Genomic DNA, 19868 nt, shown 5'->3' on the forward strand with positions numbered 1-19868 from the left:
TGACCGATAAAAACACACAAAAATATTTCGATATGTATTATGTTGATTGATTTCAATGTAAATTGAGGGAAAAAAACATTTTTCAATTATGAAAAAGGAGGTGAAGGGTGGAGGGAAGAAAATAATGTCATCATTTTACATAAAAATTATGTACAAACATTAACAAGAGTTGACATTGAGTTCAATGCCATATACAGAGGCACATACATGGCAACATCCAATATCTTGGTAACCGTCTACATGTCAATGCATCATACACATTTGTGAAGGTGGTGAAGTGACTGACCATGACTCAGATTTATCAACTTTTCAACATGTTTTACTACATTTTTCTGGTAACAACTTTACTGAATATAATTTTAACCAGAAAGAAGAATCCAGATCTCCTGTATCTCTGAACTTTACTTTCTTTAAAACATTTGAGGAACCTGTTCATAATCTTGGTCTAGAACATTTTGGCCAATAAGGGTCACCTACCCAACTGGAGGTGCTGACAAAGTCACTGAAAAAAAAATCAGCCTTGTACGTACGTGAAGCATGGATGCAAAACACGCACTCTGGTGTACTTAAGTCTACTCTTGCTCGTTAATGCCACTGACGTCGAATTCAATCCAGGTCCGCGTTTCAAGTACCCATGTCAGATCTGTGACCGTGGGGTAACATGGAAGCATTGTGTAAGTTGCGGACTGTCACAATTTTCATCAAGCCTCTTTAACAGTTACACATTGGAAACTTCAAATACCTTTGAAAGCCTATCCTAAAATGAAGGTACTGTGCCTTGTGTATCTGCTGCTAATCCTGGTTCACCTCTAGCTAGTTATGCACCAGGTAGACAATCCAGACGCCGCCCATTTACGAATGTTAAGAGCCTAAAGAAGAATGTGAAGATCTGGGTGGTTAATTCCCAGAGTGGAAAGAGCAAGAAGGAAGAGATGGGCAATGTGATTGAATCATCTGACCCTGATGTCATAATCGGCACTGAAACCTGGTTGAACGAGAACATTCATTGTACTGAACTATTCCCATCAAGCTACAATATTTTACGTGAAGAACGCAGCAATGGATATGGCGGAGTTCTGATAGCCCTCAAACAAGAGTTTGCTTTGAACACCTACCAGTCAACAACCACGACTGTGAAGCAGGTTTTACCAAACTTCATTTTAATGGACGGAAAGCTTTGGTTATTGGGGCAGTCTACCTTCCAGTTCACCTCAATACATGGGTGAGCAATGCAGTGTTGTTGAAAATCAATAAATTCCGTTTTCTGGTTGGATGGAGATCTTAACCTTCCAGATATTAACTGGGAAACAGTATCTGCTGGAGGGAATCGAACCCACAATCAACATAAACAAGCAAACGCTTTTGGACATGATAGGTACAAATACATGTAGGTACTTGTGGTCTACAGAAAATGGTAAAGTTCCCCCACAAGACACGACAGCATTCTACACTTGTTCTTGTCTAATAGGCCTTCTCTTGTGGATAGATGCTGTGCATTACCGGTTATTGGAGATCATGATCTTGTTATGATTTCTTCCAACATCATGCCCAGGGAACAGAAACCAGTGAAAGGTAAAATCTACCTCTGGAAAGATGCAGATCTCACCAGCATGAAACATGAGTGCCTCCCTTTCTAAAGGAAGTTCACTGCAAAATCTACGCAGTCATTTGCAGGTATTTGGTCAGACATCAGGCAGTTTCTCATCGATTGTCAGAACAAGTACGCTCCCTCCAAGATGTCGTCCACACACGCTTCCACTAAGCATGGATTGCCACCTACAAGGCAGAAAGGCAAAGTTTTGTTCGAGCCAAAGGAAGCCAAGATCCCGAAGTACCAACATCTGACTAAGAAGAAGACCAGATCAGTCAACAGGTGTGTCTATAATGACTTAATTACTAACATAGTCAGTCCCGACTCCTCAAGCAACTCAAAACGCTTCTAGAGGTTTATAACAGCCGACGTTTTGACAATTCTGGAGTAGCTCCCTTCAATTCCATGGATAGAATCACATATTCTGACAGCGGCTGCAAAGCAAACATCCTTAACGACAAGTTTGCTTCTGTCTTCAATTGTAATGAAGACAAAGACAACATCAAGGACAGGGGAATTTGTTATCCATCAATGAGCAGGATAGAGGTCACATGTTGGAGTATACAAGCTTCTCTCTGAACTGGATGTTCACCAGGCAACGGGTCCTGACCTTATAACTACTAGGCTTTTAAAAGATTTGGCCTTGGAACTTACAACAATTTTTACGTTGCTTTACCGAACCTCGCTTGACCAACAAATCACCCCTGATGACTGGCGTTTGACTAATGCAATACCCATCTATAAAGAAGGTAAAAAGAATAGACCAGACAAATATAGACCCATTTCTCTAACATTTGTTGCATGTAAGGTACTTGAGCACATCGTCTTCAGTGCTATTATGAGTCATCTGGAAAGCAACAACATCTTGACAGACACTCAACATATCCTCAAAAAGCGCAGTTCATGCGAGTCACAGCTAATCCTTGCAGTCCAAGTCCTAGCGAAGGAATTCGATAAGAAGGAACAAAACGATACCATCCTGCTTGACTTATGCAAGGTGTTTCGTAAAGTATCACACGCTAGACTACTCTACAAGTTACAACACTATGGAATCAACGATAAATTCCACTAATGGATACCAGACTTTTTCACAAATCGGTGTCAACAACTTGTGCTTGAAGGATGTACATGTAAAACTGCACAAGTCGCATCTGGCGTGCCACAAGGGAGCGTCATCGGGCCACTGCTCCTCCTGCTGTTTATCAACGACCTTCCCGAGTATGTCTCAGCTGGTTGTACAATACGTCTGTTTGCAGACGACTGCATGATATATCGGAAGTGGACTCTAAACAACTGCAGCATGACCTGAAGGCCTTACAACCATGGAAAGTGACTGGCTTATGACTTTCAACCCACATAAGTGCCCGTTACTGCGTGTAACCAACAAGAGAAAACCTGTCAACTGGACTTATAGCATAAATGGACAGCTTCATGCGTCAGCTGAAACAGTTAAGTATCTAGGTGTCCATCTCAAGAGCAACCCGAACTGGACTCACAACGTTAAAGCGATTACCAAGAAAGCCAGCTCTGTCAGTGCATTTCTTCAGTGAAACAGCCCTTGTCCTTATGTTACCTGGCTTTAGTACGCCCCATTTTAAAGTATGCATGTGTTGTGTGGGACCCTTAGAGAATATTCATCGACTGGAAATGGTCCAGCACCGTTTTGCCAGGTTTGTTGTTGGTGACTTCAAACGCGCAAGCAGCGTCACATCGATGCTAGGTCAACTCGACTGGCCAACATTCTTGGAGCGTAGGGCACAGTACAATACATAATGATGATGGTGCATCGTATCGTCAACCGGCGTATAGACATTCGACAGACATTCCTAATTCCGGCGATGACATCAAGCCGTGGACACTCTCAGCGATTCCAAATACCTTCTGCAAGGACTCTCATCTATCAGAAGTCCTTCTTTCCAGACTCCATTAGGTTATGGAATTCCTTGCCAGATGAATTACCCAATGTCACCTCTCTTACCTTCTTCAAACAAGAGGTACAGAGGATCCTGCTTCGCTAAGAGAGGAGTATGGTGTTTTTTGGTGCGCTTAGTAACTTTTCAGAATATTTTAGAATGGCACTGTACATACTCCACACCAGAAGAAGAGTATGTTAGTAGTAGTAGTAGTTGTTGTTGTTGTTGTTGTAGTAGAGGTAGTGGTAGTAGGGCCTAGTAGTAGTAGTAGTAGTAGTAGTAGTAGTAGTAGTAGTAGTAGTAGTAGTAGTAGTAGTAGTAGTAACATGATAATAATAATAATAATATCAACAACAGTCATTTCTTTTTTACCCAGGGTAACCCCTTCAGTCACGAAAAGTGTTCTCACAGCGGGCCCTGCGTGCTTATAAAAATGTGTTAATATTACCCCGGCTATAGCTGTAGCCGGGCGCTCGAGCATTCAAGGAATTTTTCTCTATAGGGTACCCATCACCTCAACTTTAAATGTCACTATAAGTCGCAAATATACACAACAAAAAAGTAAGTCCTCCCTTAAACAAACATCAATAATTTCCAAACGAATGCCAGTTTTTAATATATTTTTACATGAGCGTGTAGGTAATTTTATAAGCTACCCTCTAAGTAAATGTTGTGGACGTATTTTGCGTCATGCTTCAGTGAGCACCGTCAGAAGGCAAAAATGTCACTTTTGTGCTTGTTGAATTTTTCTCTTTTTATTCAAATCAAGTTATTGTTGGGGTGGACTTGTCCTTTAAATGTATTTTTACGTAACAATTTCTCATGATCAGTGTAATTTATGGGCAAATCAGTGGTGGATCCAGAATTTTAAAATGGGGGGAGGGGCCTTTAATCGGGTGAGCCACCAACATTTTCAAATTTTAAAATGATCTAATAAGTTGTAGAGGATACCACCATTAACCCCTATGATGATACGTCACAATACAGGGGCCGCGGAACGGGTTTCAAAGTGGGGGGGGACTGAGCCAAAAGTCGGAGGGTGGGGGCTGACCATGCAAAAAATCACAATCGTTTGGTCATTTTTAAATTTTTGCACATGCCTTTTGAAAAAAAGTGGGGAGCTGAACCTCCCCCGCTTCCGCGGCCCCTGCAATACAATGTGCTCACTCAACCATGAACATACTATAGCAAAATTGTGTGTGGAGTGACTAAATGATGGATAGTAAAACAGTATAACACCATAAAATTTACCTAAAATCAACTTTTGTCCAACTTTGTATTTGTACAATCTGAAACACGACTCTTGTGACTTTCAAAAATGGTAATTTTTAATCCAATTTTTGATTACTCATGCATGACTCAACTGATCAATCTCATATTTCTCCAGGAGTTGCCTAATGAGTGTAGAAAACCACTTTCGAAATATCATATCTCAAAATAATTCTGTTCAAAAGTTACAGCAATTTGATTTAGGGGGGACTTACTTTTTTTGTTGTGTATATATGATAAATTCTGTGGCACGTGATCTCACCGAATTCCCTTCAACAGTGACCTGGTGGTGGTGGTGGTGATTTTTTGCCTGATTGCTAAGAAAGCATGAATGCTTGTAAGCGAGCAACCAGAGGACCGACTTAAGGTCCTCTCCGAAGGACCTGGTACTGAGGATTAATGCCTTACCAAAGGGCACTAGAGCACCAAGTGGGAATCGAACCCGGGTCATCTGACCCTGAGAGATCGTGATGCAAAAAAAAACCGAACAGAGACAGACATTTCTTTCCATAAAGCTCGAGCTGTCACATCGAAAATTTAGATTTTGTCGTGCACCACATAAGCAATAAGGCACGTAGTAAATCGAGGGTGTTTCATAAAATTTCAGTTTGACTAAAAAATCGCACTTAAACTGCCGTGTAGGTATCCCCTTATTATGTTGCACAAACTTTTCGCACAGACGATAATACATCACTTAAATCCTGAAAAATCAATATACAGTTCTGGTTTGTAATGGTAGTCTTGGTTCCATCCGTTTTATTATTTACATATTAAAAACGGAGGCTTAATTGCAATTCACTATTTATCAAAATCCCATTCCTTCCAAGTTTCCTCCTTATATTTCAGAGCGTAACATGAGACATAGCTCGCAGAGAATCGTGGTTCTCTAATTTCATTGATAATGTGTCTGTGTGGAAAGTGATTGCGAATAGAATATAGAACATAGAATATGTACAACGGTGAAACAAATGAAAATGAGAGAATAATAGATGCGTAGCTTTACTCAAAGTCCCTCGGAGCTGTCATGCATTCTAAATCAAATGTTGAAAAATGCCTCCGCCGGGAATCGAACCCGGGTCCCTGGTTCTGACTGCCAATGCCTCAACCACGAGACCACGCGGAGGCGGGCTCGAAGATGGCGAGACCGAGTTCAACTAACCGGCAGAATTATTAAAAAGGTTGAAAATGTGCAACAGCTTTGGCAACTCTTTTTATTTAACTTTGTACTGTGGAAGAAATATTTCTATCACAAAATTGGGCAAAGCTGTAATTTAAAAAAGGAAAAGGGAACTATAAACCAGGAAAGTGTGAGTTCCCTATAACAAACGATATTAATGTAACATGACTCACTGTCCAGCGTAAATCCCCTGGTATTACTTTGTTGAGCTCCTGAAGCTATAAAGGGCATGGTTGATTTGCTCACTGAATGGTCGTTAATCCAAACACTCACTGTTATCTGTGATATTTTAACAAGAAAACAAGCGGAACGTAAGCAATATTATTCAAGTAACCCTGGAACTTTATTTAATTTCAGAGCTGTATTGCTTATTGCATGTATTATGTTATATTTCGCGACCAAATAATTAAGTGAAGGCAGTGCTGCATTTTCGAAACAATCAATGTTGTCGAAATCATATTGAGCAAATTTCAAACTTATTCCAACGTCGGTCAATGCTGTCCCAGGGGCGAAATTATTTTTCCCATCCCTGTTCCGATGCCAATATGAATATTCATAACTTGCGTCTTCGAAATAAGAGGAAATGAATAAATCAAATCAAATCAAGAGTACGCTTGCGCGTGGACTTAGTCTTTAAAAAAATTATTGTTACCGCCCTTTACGTTAACATTGCCAAGAAATAACGGTGCCCTTACATCATGTACATAAGCCGCAGGCTTAGATCTACAGTGCGTCCCAGGAAAAAAAACGAAACCGAGATTTATCGATGATTTATCATAACTTAATCACAATTACAATAGACAGGTGACTTACCATTGTAAAGCTTAGTATAACGTCTTTCATCTGAAATTACGTAGATTATTTCTCATTCATGAGTGAGCAAAAACAATTTGAAGAGGGGATACCAAAAGATCACGTGGTGGACTGTATATGGCTTTCAAAAAGAAAAACACATTTTTAAAAAGTTCAATATCTGCTCTTCGTTAATTTAATACCTCAATTACAGAAATGCTCAAGAAATGACAAAATTCTGGTTATTTGAAATAAAGCTTGAATTTTAACAATTTCATAACATGAAGAGGTTTTAAAGGCTAGCGTTCCAAGTCACTCGACACTCCGTTTGTTGACGATCAGCCATGCATTATGTCTTTTGTTAATCGTGCGATAGCTTCTGTGGAAATACAAGCATTTTTTGAGAGAACAGAACTTTTTTGCTTCTTGACCATTTTCTGTGATTAGGGTTTCAAATGAAAGAGCAGATATTGAAGCATTTAGGCATGTGATTTTCTTTTTTGAAATTCAGATACCCCCGCCAAATGAGTTTTTCGGTATCCTTTTTTCAAATTTGTTTTTGCTCACTCATGCGTGAATGAGGAATAATCTAGGTAATATCAGATAAAAGAAGAGATTCTGAGCTTTACAATGGTAGGTCAATTGTCTATTGTATTAGTTTTAAGTTATGATAAATCATCGATATATCTCGGTTTCGTTTATTCTGGGACGCACTGTATATCTTGATCCAATTCATAAACACTTTCAAGTTGCCATTAATTATGCCATTAATAATGCTAAGCTAGATTATAGGGCTAGCCTAGGCTACCGCATTAACTTTATCTCAAATCTGGACCTGTCCAGTGGCGTAGCTAGGATTTTTTTCCTGGGGGGGGGGGGCACTGGGGGGTCCTTGCTTTTTCCGGTGTGTGTGTATGTGTCACAAGGGCGGATCTGACTTTCGCCAATAGGGGACGGGACCCGAAATAATCTTCACCTATATTTTCCCCGATCAGTCACTTCTTGGTTTTATTCTTATAAAACAATATAATTACGAAATAATCTCATAAGCCTTTTAAAAAGCGCGAGCGCGAAGCGCGAGCGATTTTTTTTTACTTTAATGTATTTTGTCCTGAAAATTTTATATTCTGGGTGTTATGTGTGATCCTGAACAAGATTCATATGTAACCAGATGGTTACTGCGAACGCCAAGCGCGAGCAGAAATTTTTATTAACAGTTCTAGCATTATCGAAAAGGGACTTGTCAAAGACTGCTTACAGTTATGGTATATATTTCAATTTCAATAATGCGAGCGCGAAGCGCGAGCAAATTATTTTGGCATTCCGACCTAAAAAAAGGTCATTCTAAGCACTTTTTGTATTGATAGATGGGATAGGTATGTAACTAAACAATTGATGCGAGCGCGAAGCGCGAGAGGAAAATAATTGAAATTGTAGACCTAAAACTCATTCATATTTTGTAAATCATCAATAAGATATAGTCAACTGGGTATCATTGATAATGCGATCATGAAGCGTGAGCAGACAAATATTGATATTCTGATGTGAAACTGGATAATTTAAGTACACTTTCAATAAAGAGCATGCAGGCTATCGCGCATGTTTTAGATCTAGACCTACATGTAGAATCTGGGCATTCTCAATACATTTTTTCAATGGAACATTATAAAATACACTTAGACAATAGGAACTTGGCAAATCAAACAATGTGACCACGCATCGTGAGCTTAAAGTTTTTACAGACCATTTACATTTCTAAATGAAAAAAAGTAATGAAAGCTTGATGTTCGAGCTAAAATATATATTTGTATATTGACTTTAAATCTTGCTCCTTATCAGCCAATTGAGCAAGATATGAATCTCATCGAACAGGCAATTCTTGCGCGAAGCGCCAGCAAAAATTTTATATAATAACATGAAAGATTTTTTTTGCAAGTCTTTCCCTCACATTATTTCATTCACTCGTTTTCCTCCTCTTATTTTCCTTTTCTTTTTTTTCTTCTCTCTTTTATTTTTCCTTTTTCTTTTCTTCTTTCTCTTGTTTTTTTTGCTCTGTCAATTTTTTTCAGGGGGCAAACTGGGAGGGGGGCACGCCCCCCCCCCGTAGCTATGCCACTGGACCTGTCTAATGCCATGGACTATGGTTAACTTAGACATTTTAGAACTTTGTGTTTACTTACGTTAGACCAATGAGCTTGGTAGCCTGGCTTGGTTTAAAACGTCTAGTTCGTGTATAGACAATAGTAGTAACAGAAACAATTAATTGCCGATTAAAGCACCGGAAATTAAAAACTTGATCAAAGAAAAAGCATATCGATCTAAATTTGTTAATCAAGAGTGTTACTCTGCAATTGTAAATGCTGGCCGCGTATTTAGATATTAAGTATTTAAGAACTTTAGACGCATGTTCTGTGCACTGACGTGACGTTATTTTGTGTCTGACGTTTAATTAAATAGGCCCACGTTCAATGCTGATAGTGTAGATCAGAGTCTATCAAGATCTAGAGACTATAGACTAGATCTAAACTAACTTCATTTAGAATGTTTAAGAACTGGATCTATATCGATCTAAACCCGAGGCCACGCACATGCGCACTCTTATTCCGAAGACGCATTAAGTCATGAATTTAGGAATATTAATATTGGCGTCCGGAACTGCGGTGGGGAAAAATAATTTCCCGTCCGGGGGGCTGGGGGGGAGAGGGGGCGCATCCTCACATGATCTAGATGAGAAAGACACTTTGTAAGGTACCGATTAACTCATTTTCACTCGATTAAAACCATTAAAAATTGGTGAACATGAACAACAGTTTATGCCTAAGTTTAGGAGCTGACGAAAAATACCAAGTATGTCGTTTGTCCAGAGCACGAAACAACTGCTGTTTTGATTCATCAATTTTTGACAAAGACTTCTTGGTTGTTCTTTTAATTTGACAATTGATTTTCTTATGTAGGCCTCGAAGCGAATAATCCCTATTTACTCACTCCTTTAAAATTAGGGTCATGGTTGCAGCACTGAAGATCGTTAATGCAGTGGTCCGAGAAATTTCCCAGATTGGCTTGGCCGGTTACCGCGCTCCGTAGTGCGCATGCGTGTCTGGAGGAACTCGGACCCTCCTCGAGCAGAAGCGTGCTATGCTCATTCGGGTTCACCGCACCGTCCGCTACACCCGGGGTGTTGCTGTAGATTGTGGTGTTGTAGAACTTGGGTCGCCCATTGCACCATCCGGGGGCTTTACCGGAAGCTGATGTTCGGCCATTCAGCTCCCAATGGAGATTCGGTTCAGGAAGTGCACCTAATGGGTTGATATCAGAGAAAACAAAATTTCCAGGATAATTTTTTGTATGAATTACCAAAAAATGACACATTTTGTACAGTCGGTTTCTAGTATTGTAGATAATGTATACATTAGGGTATGTTAAAATATAATCTTATTTCACATATTAGGAAGATTATTATTTGCTTCAGATGTTTGCAAATTATTTGACTGATGGATAAGTATATTTCCCGCCGTTTGCTACGGGTATGGACCTACCTGAATCAGGAGGGCAGGTAAACCTGATTTCATAGTCGTAACACTTTACCCCTGAAGGTTGAGACGACTCCTGACACTCGAGTCCCGCAGTTGCATTGGTGCAGTCTTGATCTAATGCTTGGGCTGCATCCGTGGAATTCAGGTGGGCGATTCGAACCCGACACTCGACGGAGGTCGGCGATGCACATACATTAGAATCCACCTGCCCGTGAATATTTGAAGGAAGCCATGACTCATGATTTATAGGTGCATGATACAGATACCATACATTAAATTAATGTCCATAACTTTCTGGTTAATCGATGATATTCTTAATAACGCTAACCTGCATCTGCTGTTTGTATGATTTGCGTTTTATCTTTCACTGATTTTAATGTCTTACCTCATTTTTAAGTATTTCTATTTTATTCTACCGTTTCTCTGTTGTTTTGTGGCATTATAGTTGATTACATTTTCTCTACGCTTATTATATATTGTAATGTTTTATTATCTTTTTTAATATTTTATATATTATATTGTTTTATGATCTAGTTCCATATACTTTCGAAGTTATGACGACATTTCAAAAACTTAACCTTGGTTAACATTTCGATATTGATTCACCAAAACATGGTCTAACTTCTGTGACCCTAAATGACATTTAACCTTGATCATGTGACCTGAAACTCGGGCAGAATACTTGATTATCATTATGTCCAAGTTTTATGAACTAGGTCCGTATACTTTCTAAATTATGGTGACATTTCAAAAAACTTAATCTGGTTAAGATTTCAATGTTGACGATCCCGCCATCGTCGCCGTCGGAAAAGCGGCGCCTATAGTCTTGCTCTGCTATGCAGGCGAGACAGACATGAGATACTTTTGGTTAGTGACGATAAATGCGAGCAGTTGGCCCCTATATGAACAAATAAAATGTCATTTTCCTTGTACCTTTAGTATATCAACAGACAAATTATTTCACATCCGCTCCTGAAAGAAAAGTATTTTCAGTCTTAAGATTTTAAAGCCATTAAAACAATTTGAGACGTACGCATTAAATACATTACATAGCACGGTGTAGCTGCTATCATGTCACAGATCAAAAACTTAACTGGAAACTTTAATAACTTTCTTAAAATTTGATGGATTTTTCTCAAACTTTTATATTTTTTCCTGGTATTTCGCAACAACTTTTCTTAATGGCAAACTTCCTGTTTAATCATTTCATGTTGATAAGGCCTTAATTCCCCACCAACACACACGCACTCCCCAGTCAATAGGGGGCGGTACTCGGCGAACACTCACCGCTCGGACTGATGCGAGTTTTTCAATGTCCACACCGTCACTTGGATCATCCGTGTTATACCAGGCAGTCCAGTAGTGCGGTGCATCAAGTGAATCAGTCTTCCAAAGGTCTAGGAGTGTACATAAGAGATGTATGATTAATATGATATTTAAAGTAAATTTTGATTGCTTTGTAATGAGCCGCAGAACAGCATTTTTCTTCCAAAGAGCCCTGCAATACCACGGCGGGTAGAATTGCAGGTCAATATTTCAGTGTGTTCACAGTGTGCTAATAGTGTGTTCACAGTGTGTTCCAGTATGATCACAGTGTATTCACAGTGTGTTCCAGTATGATCACAGTGTATTCACAGTGTTTGAGTGTTCACAGTGTGCTAATAGTGTATTCACAGTGTGTTCCAGTATGATCACAGTGTATTCACAGTGTTTGAGTGTTCACAGTGTGCTAATAGTGTATTCACAGTGTGTTCCAGTATGATCACAGTGTATTCACAGTGTGTTCCAGTATGATCACAGTGTATTCACAGTGTTTGAGTGTTCACAGTGTGCTAATAGTGTATTCACAGTGTGTTCACTGCATGCTAACAGTGTGTTCACAGTGTTCTAATAGTGTGTTCACTGCTGGGCTTTGTGGCGTGCGCCTGTAATCCAAGCTGCGGGGAAGTTACAAGTTGATGGAGAGGTTCGGGGTTCGAGCCCTGGTCACGTCTTTCGGATGGTGATGTTAAAGGTCGGTCCCAGACGTAAATAATCATATCTGATTCATACACGTCTGACAAAACTCAATACACACACATGCTAATAGTGTATTTACAGTGTGCTAATAGTGTGTTCACAGTGTGCTAATATATGTTCACAGTGTGTTAATAGTGTATTCACAATGCGTTTACAGTGAACTAACAGTGTGTTCAGTGTTTTAATCGTGTGTTCACGGTGTTGTAATAGTGTGTTCACAGTGTGCTAATAGTGTGTTCACTGCGTGCTTCTAGTGTGTTCATTGTGTGCTAATAATGTGTTTACAGTTGTGTTCAGCGTGTTTGCAATGCGTTCACAATATGTTTACAGCTGTTTCACATGGTATTCTCACAACGTGTTCACAGTATAGGCCTACACCCAGACTGTGCTCTCAATGCGTTCACAGTATGCTTATAATGTGTTCACAGTTTGGAAGAAAATTCTACTCTTTGGACATCTCTATAGTTTGAGTGTCAACAATTACTTAGTCATGCTATTGAACTGAGTAAAATGTTATCCACACTATGATAATTATTTAGATCTGCAGACAGACTGAGGGGACACTGCTTCTGTGTCAGACTGTATTTTTTCCAGCTGAAAAATCCCAAGAAAAATCCCAAAATTATGTGTCTCTTGAAGGACGATATAAAAAAATGATAGACAATAGAGGGATTGATGCAAAAGAGAAAAGCTTGCACTTTGGGGGTTCCTCAAAAAGTAATGACAGTACAAAAGGATATATATTTTCAGTGATTGTTAAGGTTTGATATAATTTTCGACGATTTGTTGTGAAATCTAATTAAAATTTTCTGTGTGTATGTGTGTGTGCTTAAACGAGATCAATAACTCATTCAAAACTGTGTGACGAAGTTTTCAACGAAAAAAAAAGATATCGTTAAAGTGGAATGCAACACAGCAACATATCATTTTCCAAATAGTATAATACATTACCTTGTTTTATTAATTATTTATTCATTTACTTATCCGTTTAATTGTTGAATGAATGAATTGAATAAAAAAACATATATTAAGGCGGGTAAAGAATATCCAAGTAGCTTGAAGAAAAATATATTGTAAGCCAACTCACCGGGACTGCATTGAGCGTTTGCATGTACGAACATAATGCAAAAAATCCAGGCGATCATAATCTGTTAAAAAAAGCGGAAAAACACCATAAATTAAATTGAATATGCTCCACAATTCATTTGTATTCTTTTGTTTGTTTGACCCTGTTTTAATGACAACTTCTTTTCCCTTGGCAAAATTTCTTTCTGAAAAAAGTCACCTTTATTTTCGAGCAAAAAACCTTTCTATCTCTTTTTTTTTTTTTTTGGGGGGGGGTAGGGGCTTTCTTTTTTTCCAAACCAGCACCCACTATCAAAAATTCGTTCTCAGGGCCCTGTCACTTTCAGTTATTAACTGAAAGTGACAGGGCCCTGAGAAGGAAAAAAGAAAGCCCCTACCCCCCTCAAAAAAAAAGAAAAAGAGATAGAAAGGTTTTTTGCTCGAAAATAAAGGTGACTTTTTTCAGAAAGAAATTTTGCCAAGGGAAAAGAAGTTGTCATTAAAAAAGGGTTAAACAAACAAAAGAATAATCAGAAGCCGTTTCATAAAGCTGTTCGTAAGTTAAGAGTAACTTTAAGAACGACTGGTGATCCTTTCTTGGGGTAAATAATATACACAAAAACGTTCATTGGCGAGGGTTTTGCGTGTAAGAAAGGATCACCAATCGTTCTTAAAGTCGCTCTTTAAGAACAGCTTTATGAAACACCCACCAGAAGTCTCTGGTAAGCGCTCTATAGTAATGTAGCTGGATCCTCGGTATTGTAGTTCATTAAAAAAGTCGATCGCTTTTCCAGCAAGAAACCTTTTTAAATTTGAATCACTGATCTTCTGGGGCCCGTTGTAGAAAGAGTTGCAATCAATCGCAACTCTAAAAATCATGCGCAACTTGATTTTCAACCAATCAACAGTGCGCATTTGGGACTTGCGATTGATATTTTGGTTTGCGTTTAAACGCAACTCTTTTTGCAACGGGCCCCAGGTTCGCTACGCATTTTAAGGTTTGAACCAGCACCACACTGACAAGTCTGAGAACCTGACATTCACTTGGACTAGCTGCTGTGAGGTATTACCGGTGGCGTCCCACGGGTCGAGACATGGGGGCGGGGCACCAAAAACAGTCACAAAATTGACACGCGAAGCGTGCTCAATTGCCAGGTATGCTGACCTAATAGATTCATTTTAAGGACTGTGCCATTAAACTCATATGTATCCCACTGATCAGATATTGCAAGCGCGAAGTGCGAGCTGATTTTTTTATATTCAGACCTAAAAAAAGGGGGTACATTAAAGCATATCTTTAAAATAATGATATGTGCCTGTCTCACTACATAAACAATGCGAACGCGAAGGGCGAGCTGACATTTGTGTAAATATTGACTCCTATCAAGAACATTTTAAGGATTTTTTTTAAAGGAATTTAGATAGAGCATACATCTCACCATACTGAGCTGATCGAACGACGAGCACTTGATGATTTTGTTAGAATTACACCAAAACACACGAGCACTTTTTGTAGTCATTTTAATCATAAACATGATACGGATCCCAATAATGAAATATTGCGAGCGCGAAGAGCGAGCTGAATTTTTTTTATTCACATTTAAAGAAGGGAATTCTAAGGCTTGTTTGTAGGAATTCAATAAGACCAAATACGTATGTCACAAACCAAATGATGCGAGCGCGAAGCCCAAGCTGATTTTTTTTTATATTCAGATCAGAAACGGGACATCTAAGGACTGTTTTTTTTCTAGGAATTCATAAAGAGCGGATATATCTCACTTATCCTGCGAACGTAAACTTGGACTGGAAATGTTTTATATTCAGACCCTAAAATGGGCCAATCACTTTATGTTCTCATGAAAAAGAAGCATACGTCTCTACATAAAACAATTACTCGAAATGCGAGGAAATATAGTTGGTGTATATTGACTTAAAATCTTGATGTTTTAGTACAACAGCATTATAATTATATGCCATTAAACAGTAAATGCGAGCACCGGGAATGATGAACGCATAGCCCCCAAGTAAATTGTGTTTCACAAAGTAATTACAAAAATCTTATGTAATATGATATATATAATAATATAACATAATTTAATATAATATACATTCATTTCTTCTTCCTTCACTACGTTTCTCTTTTTTCTCCTTCTCTCCTTTTTTTTGCCTGCCCAGCCGATGGGGGGGGGGGGGGACGTCCCCCCACTGGGTATTACCAAACTGAACAATTTGTATATTACATAAAATCATTTGTTTTGTGAAAAGTTCATTTATCGTGTGAACATAAAGAAATTACTTTTCATTAAAAGTGCACCTTTTCGAATTAGCACTTTCCACACTGTGTGGTGCGAAATAATTCTTTAAAAGCCTTGCGCGCTATCAAAGACTTGCCAAGCAAAGGCAGGGCTGAGAAATATCCAAACATGCAAGCACTAATTAAAGAAGTAAGACGTGAGGGATTAGTGCTATGCGAGTATGGCCCACTGAAGATTATCATCATTATCATCATTATTCGTTTATACTGTTAGGCCTTTCATCTTTTTAACATCATGACAGCGAATGGTTTATCATCATCATTGTATCCTTTGGATTTGTGTTATCACAATTATGAATTTCAATTCTTTTTTTACTATTAGATCTGTTAGATCATTGTAATTAATAAGAGCAGAGACAGAGCAGAAGTCATGATTACCAAATGTGTCTTTTATTTTGTGCCGATAAGCAAGCCAATATCATTAGTATAATCCAAGAGATAGAATAAGGGAGCAAAAGAGAAAACAAATTGCGGTCATGTATTCGTAAAGCGATCATATCAATCATTAAAATACTAATTTACGCAGTAAGAATCCAATGTGAGGCCCATTAGTAAAGCAATGAGCTTTCCGCAAGATCGCATTCTCATGTATAAAAAATATGTTAGTTTTGTTTGTCTGTAACCTAATTACATTAGCGCGGAACTTGTGAAGGCGGGAAGGAGGCATACATTCAAGCGGCAAGGGTAAAGGTTTGTCGTGTTCCCAAACTTACCAATTTTTGTGGTTATAAAAAAACATAAACACGACATTTTGCTCTATTTTATTCTGAATATTTTTGTATTTCTGTTCCTATCACAGTTTCGAAAACAGTTTCATTCAATAACAATAAACATACTCTGATGGAAAGAACACGGTTTGATCACAGTATGTTCACAGTGTGGGCTATGTAAAAATAATATCCACACTGTTCAAATTCAACAGTGTGAAGACATTTTCACACTGTGGACACCTCGGCAGTGCCGGAAAGAACATAGTGTCACACAGTGTGATCACAGTGTGTTCACAGTGTGGGCTATGTGAAAATAATATCCATACTGTTCAAATGTTCAAATTCAACAGTGTGAAGATATTTTCACACTGTGGACACCTCGGCAGTGCCGGAAAGAACATAGTGTCACACAGTGTGATCACAGTGTGTTCACAGTGTGGGCTATGTCAAAATAATATCCATACTGTTCAAATGTTCAAATTCAACAGTGTGAAGACATTTTCACACTGTGGACACCTCGGCAGTGCCGGAAAGAACATAGTGTAACACAGTGTGATCACAGTGTGTTCACAATGTGGGCTATGTGAAAATAATATCCACACTGTTCAAATGTTCAAATTCAACAGTGTGAAGACATTTTCACACTGTGGACACCTCGGCAGTGCCGGAAAGAACATAGTGTAACACAGTGTGATCACAGTATGTTCACAGTGTGGGTTATGTGAAAATAATATCCATACTGTTCAAATGCTCAAATTCAACAGTGTGAAGACATTTTCACACTGTGGACACCTCGGCAGAGCCGGAAAGAACATAGTGTTACACAGTGTGATCACAGTGTGGGCTATGTGAAAATAATCCACACAGTTCAAATATTCAAATTCAACAGCGTGAAGATATTTTCACACTGTGGACACACTTCGACAGTGTGACTGTTCACAGCGTGTTCACATGGTCGACTATGTGATTCACACTGTTGAAATGCTCAAATTTCACAGTGTAGAGGTGATTTCACATTGTGGTTCACACCACTGTGGTACACACTATGGGACACTGTGTTCTATTCCAGCAGGTTAAATGGGAATCCAGTCTTAGCCATAAAATGTTGTGTTGGATAGGAGAAAAATAAATTAATCATAATGGTGAAAGTTTGAAAGAAATCGGACAAGCAATAAGAAAGTTACAGCTGCTTTAAAATTGAGATCACTAATGCTACGTAGATTTCAAATTGGCAACTGGGTAAGTAAATTATGACAAGGGGCAAGGACAACTTTCCCATAGGCCATGTACTTTATTATCAGGGATTTGTGTGTTTTTTCCTAAGTACCCATTGCCCTGGGGCGGAAATCTAAATATAGCCCAGGTAGTATATTGTTTTATGTCTTCATAAAAGAAAAAATATAATTGCAAATAACACTTTTGGGGAAAATGACATTTTAGCCATAAAATGTATTGGAGTATATGGAAGAGTAGTCCTTGCCTTACATCACTATGACATCCCATATGCGGCCAATTTGAAGTCTCAATGGGTAAAGTGATTACCAATATTTACAACTCTTTAAAAATTTATAACTTTTTTGTTGTTTGTCCGATATTGTTCAATCTTTCACCTATCAACTTGTCTGATTTTTCTTTTCCTTGTAAAATCAAGTTTTTATTTGGGCTGGATTCCCCTTTAAGAAAATTGACGGATATCATGGATATGCATCCGCCATACCGTCATCATAACCATCACGATATTCTACTACCTCCTTATCATCATTAGCACGAAGATCATACTTGTCCTTTGCGTCACTATAATTATTCCAATGTTATACCACAAATAACTTTGGATGATAATACAAGCTAATCCAATCTTAAACATTCGGGATGATATATTCCCCACCCATCCCCAATCGACACCCATTAAACAAGCCTAAAATGATGAACTAACCCCAAAGTTATATGTACTGATTGCACATATTTATCCACAAGAGTTACAAAATTTAATATTATTAATTAGATATGGGAATCTTCATATTTATTTTCATGATGATATCGACTACTATCATTTTTTAACTCTGTTATTTTTACCTGTGCCATATGTTACTGCTTCATTTTAACCCTTGCCGTCTTTTAATGTGCAATTTTTTATGTGCCTTTATTTACCTCTATCATTTATGTCTGCTATTTTTACCTCTGCAATGTTTACCCCTGCTATTTTAACTTCAGTCAGTTGTACCCTCCTATTTTTTCTAACATTTTTACTTCTGTCATTTTTGTCTCTGCCACTTTTACATCTACCATTTTTACCTGACACCATCAAATTTCATCATCTAGGTTTATCAAATATGATAAACTAGGTTTATCAAATCGGTTGTCTAAAATTCGATTATCAAGTCGACAATCTATGCTTGAGGCTCGGATTATGTATTTAGTGAGATTCAAAGTCAGGTTTAACAATTCAAAATTGATTTTTTTTATTTCATTTCCAATCAGACAATACAAAGTAATATAAATCAGATACAAATTATGTAATAGACGATTATAAATTTTAAAGAAAAGTAGTATAAATAGGACACATGGAAATGAGGGATCTATAATAAAAAGCAAGCTTGTAAAGTGTGGATCTCCATTAAGAATGTAAAAAAAAATATTGGATACATACTTTTTTACATACGTTTTAATAATTTTAAGAAAGAACAAAGGTGGAATAAAAAACGGGAGAAATCTATAATGGAGAGATCAAACTGAGGTATGTAATATTTTGAATTGCAGTCAATATACAGGTTCAGTCGCCATGGTCACGCTATAAACAAAAAATTGTTCCGACTTGCCTGTTCCATCCTACAATAGTTAAAGGGGGTATTCTGGGCTTAAAATATCTAATCAAAATAGCAGTAAAATCTATTAAGAAATACGTTGAAAATTTCATCAAAATCTGATAAATGAATAAATAAATAAAGTTATTGAATTTTAAATATTATCAATATTTGTGAACACAGTTATATGCACATCGTCCTCAATATTCATAAGGTGGGCTTATGAGGTCACATCCACACTTTCCTATTATGTTATTACATGAATTCATAATTATTTCATATTTCAAAAACATGTGTGTAGATATGTCTCTCTTATAATAACATAAGATGCAGCAATGTATACGTAATACATTGAATCAGTTGTCAATCCATTTTTTAGTTCTTGGAGGACAAAGTTTTAATAAATGTATGTTTATGTAATAATAATGATATAGGGTATTTATATTGCGCACAAATCCACCTTGTTATAGGTGCTCAAGGCGCTCCTATATATATTACCCGGCTAAGCTAGGCGTTCACAGCGCACACAGCTTCTTGAAGAATTACTTCCTACCGGTACCCATTCACCTCACCTGGGTTGAGTGCAGCACATTGTGGATCAGTTTTTTGCTGAAGGAAATTACGCCATGGCTGGGATTCGAACCCACGACCCTCTGTTTCAAAGTCCGAAGACTAATCCACTGG

At 38.1% G+C, this 19868-nt stretch overlaps 1 protein-coding gene across 1 annotated transcript in view; it reads right to left on the reverse strand.

Moving 5' to 3' along the window:
• LOC121431046 overlaps positions 1 to 19868 on the reverse strand; it is a 55496-nt gene that overhangs the window by 35039 nt on the left and 589 nt on the right. Inside the window, exons 2-6 of the mRNA XM_041628514.1 lie at positions 13382 to 13442; positions 11563 to 11672; positions 10279 to 10480; positions 9728 to 10038; positions 6124 to 6229 (exon numbers count right to left, since the gene is read on the reverse strand). Coding sequence (XP_041484448.1) covers positions 6124 to 6229; positions 9728 to 10038; positions 10279 to 10480; positions 11563 to 11672; positions 13382 to 13442 — 790 coding nt within the window. The remainder of the gene's footprint in view (positions 1 to 6123; positions 6230 to 9727; positions 10039 to 10278; positions 10481 to 11562; positions 11673 to 13381; positions 13443 to 19868) is intronic.

This window comes from Lytechinus variegatus, chromosome 17, assembly GCF_018143015.1.
Source record: "Lytechinus variegatus isolate NC3 chromosome 17, Lvar_3.0, whole genome shotgun sequence".
NCBI classification, from domain to species: Eukaryota; Metazoa; Echinodermata; class Echinoidea; order Temnopleuroida; family Toxopneustidae; genus Lytechinus; species Lytechinus variegatus.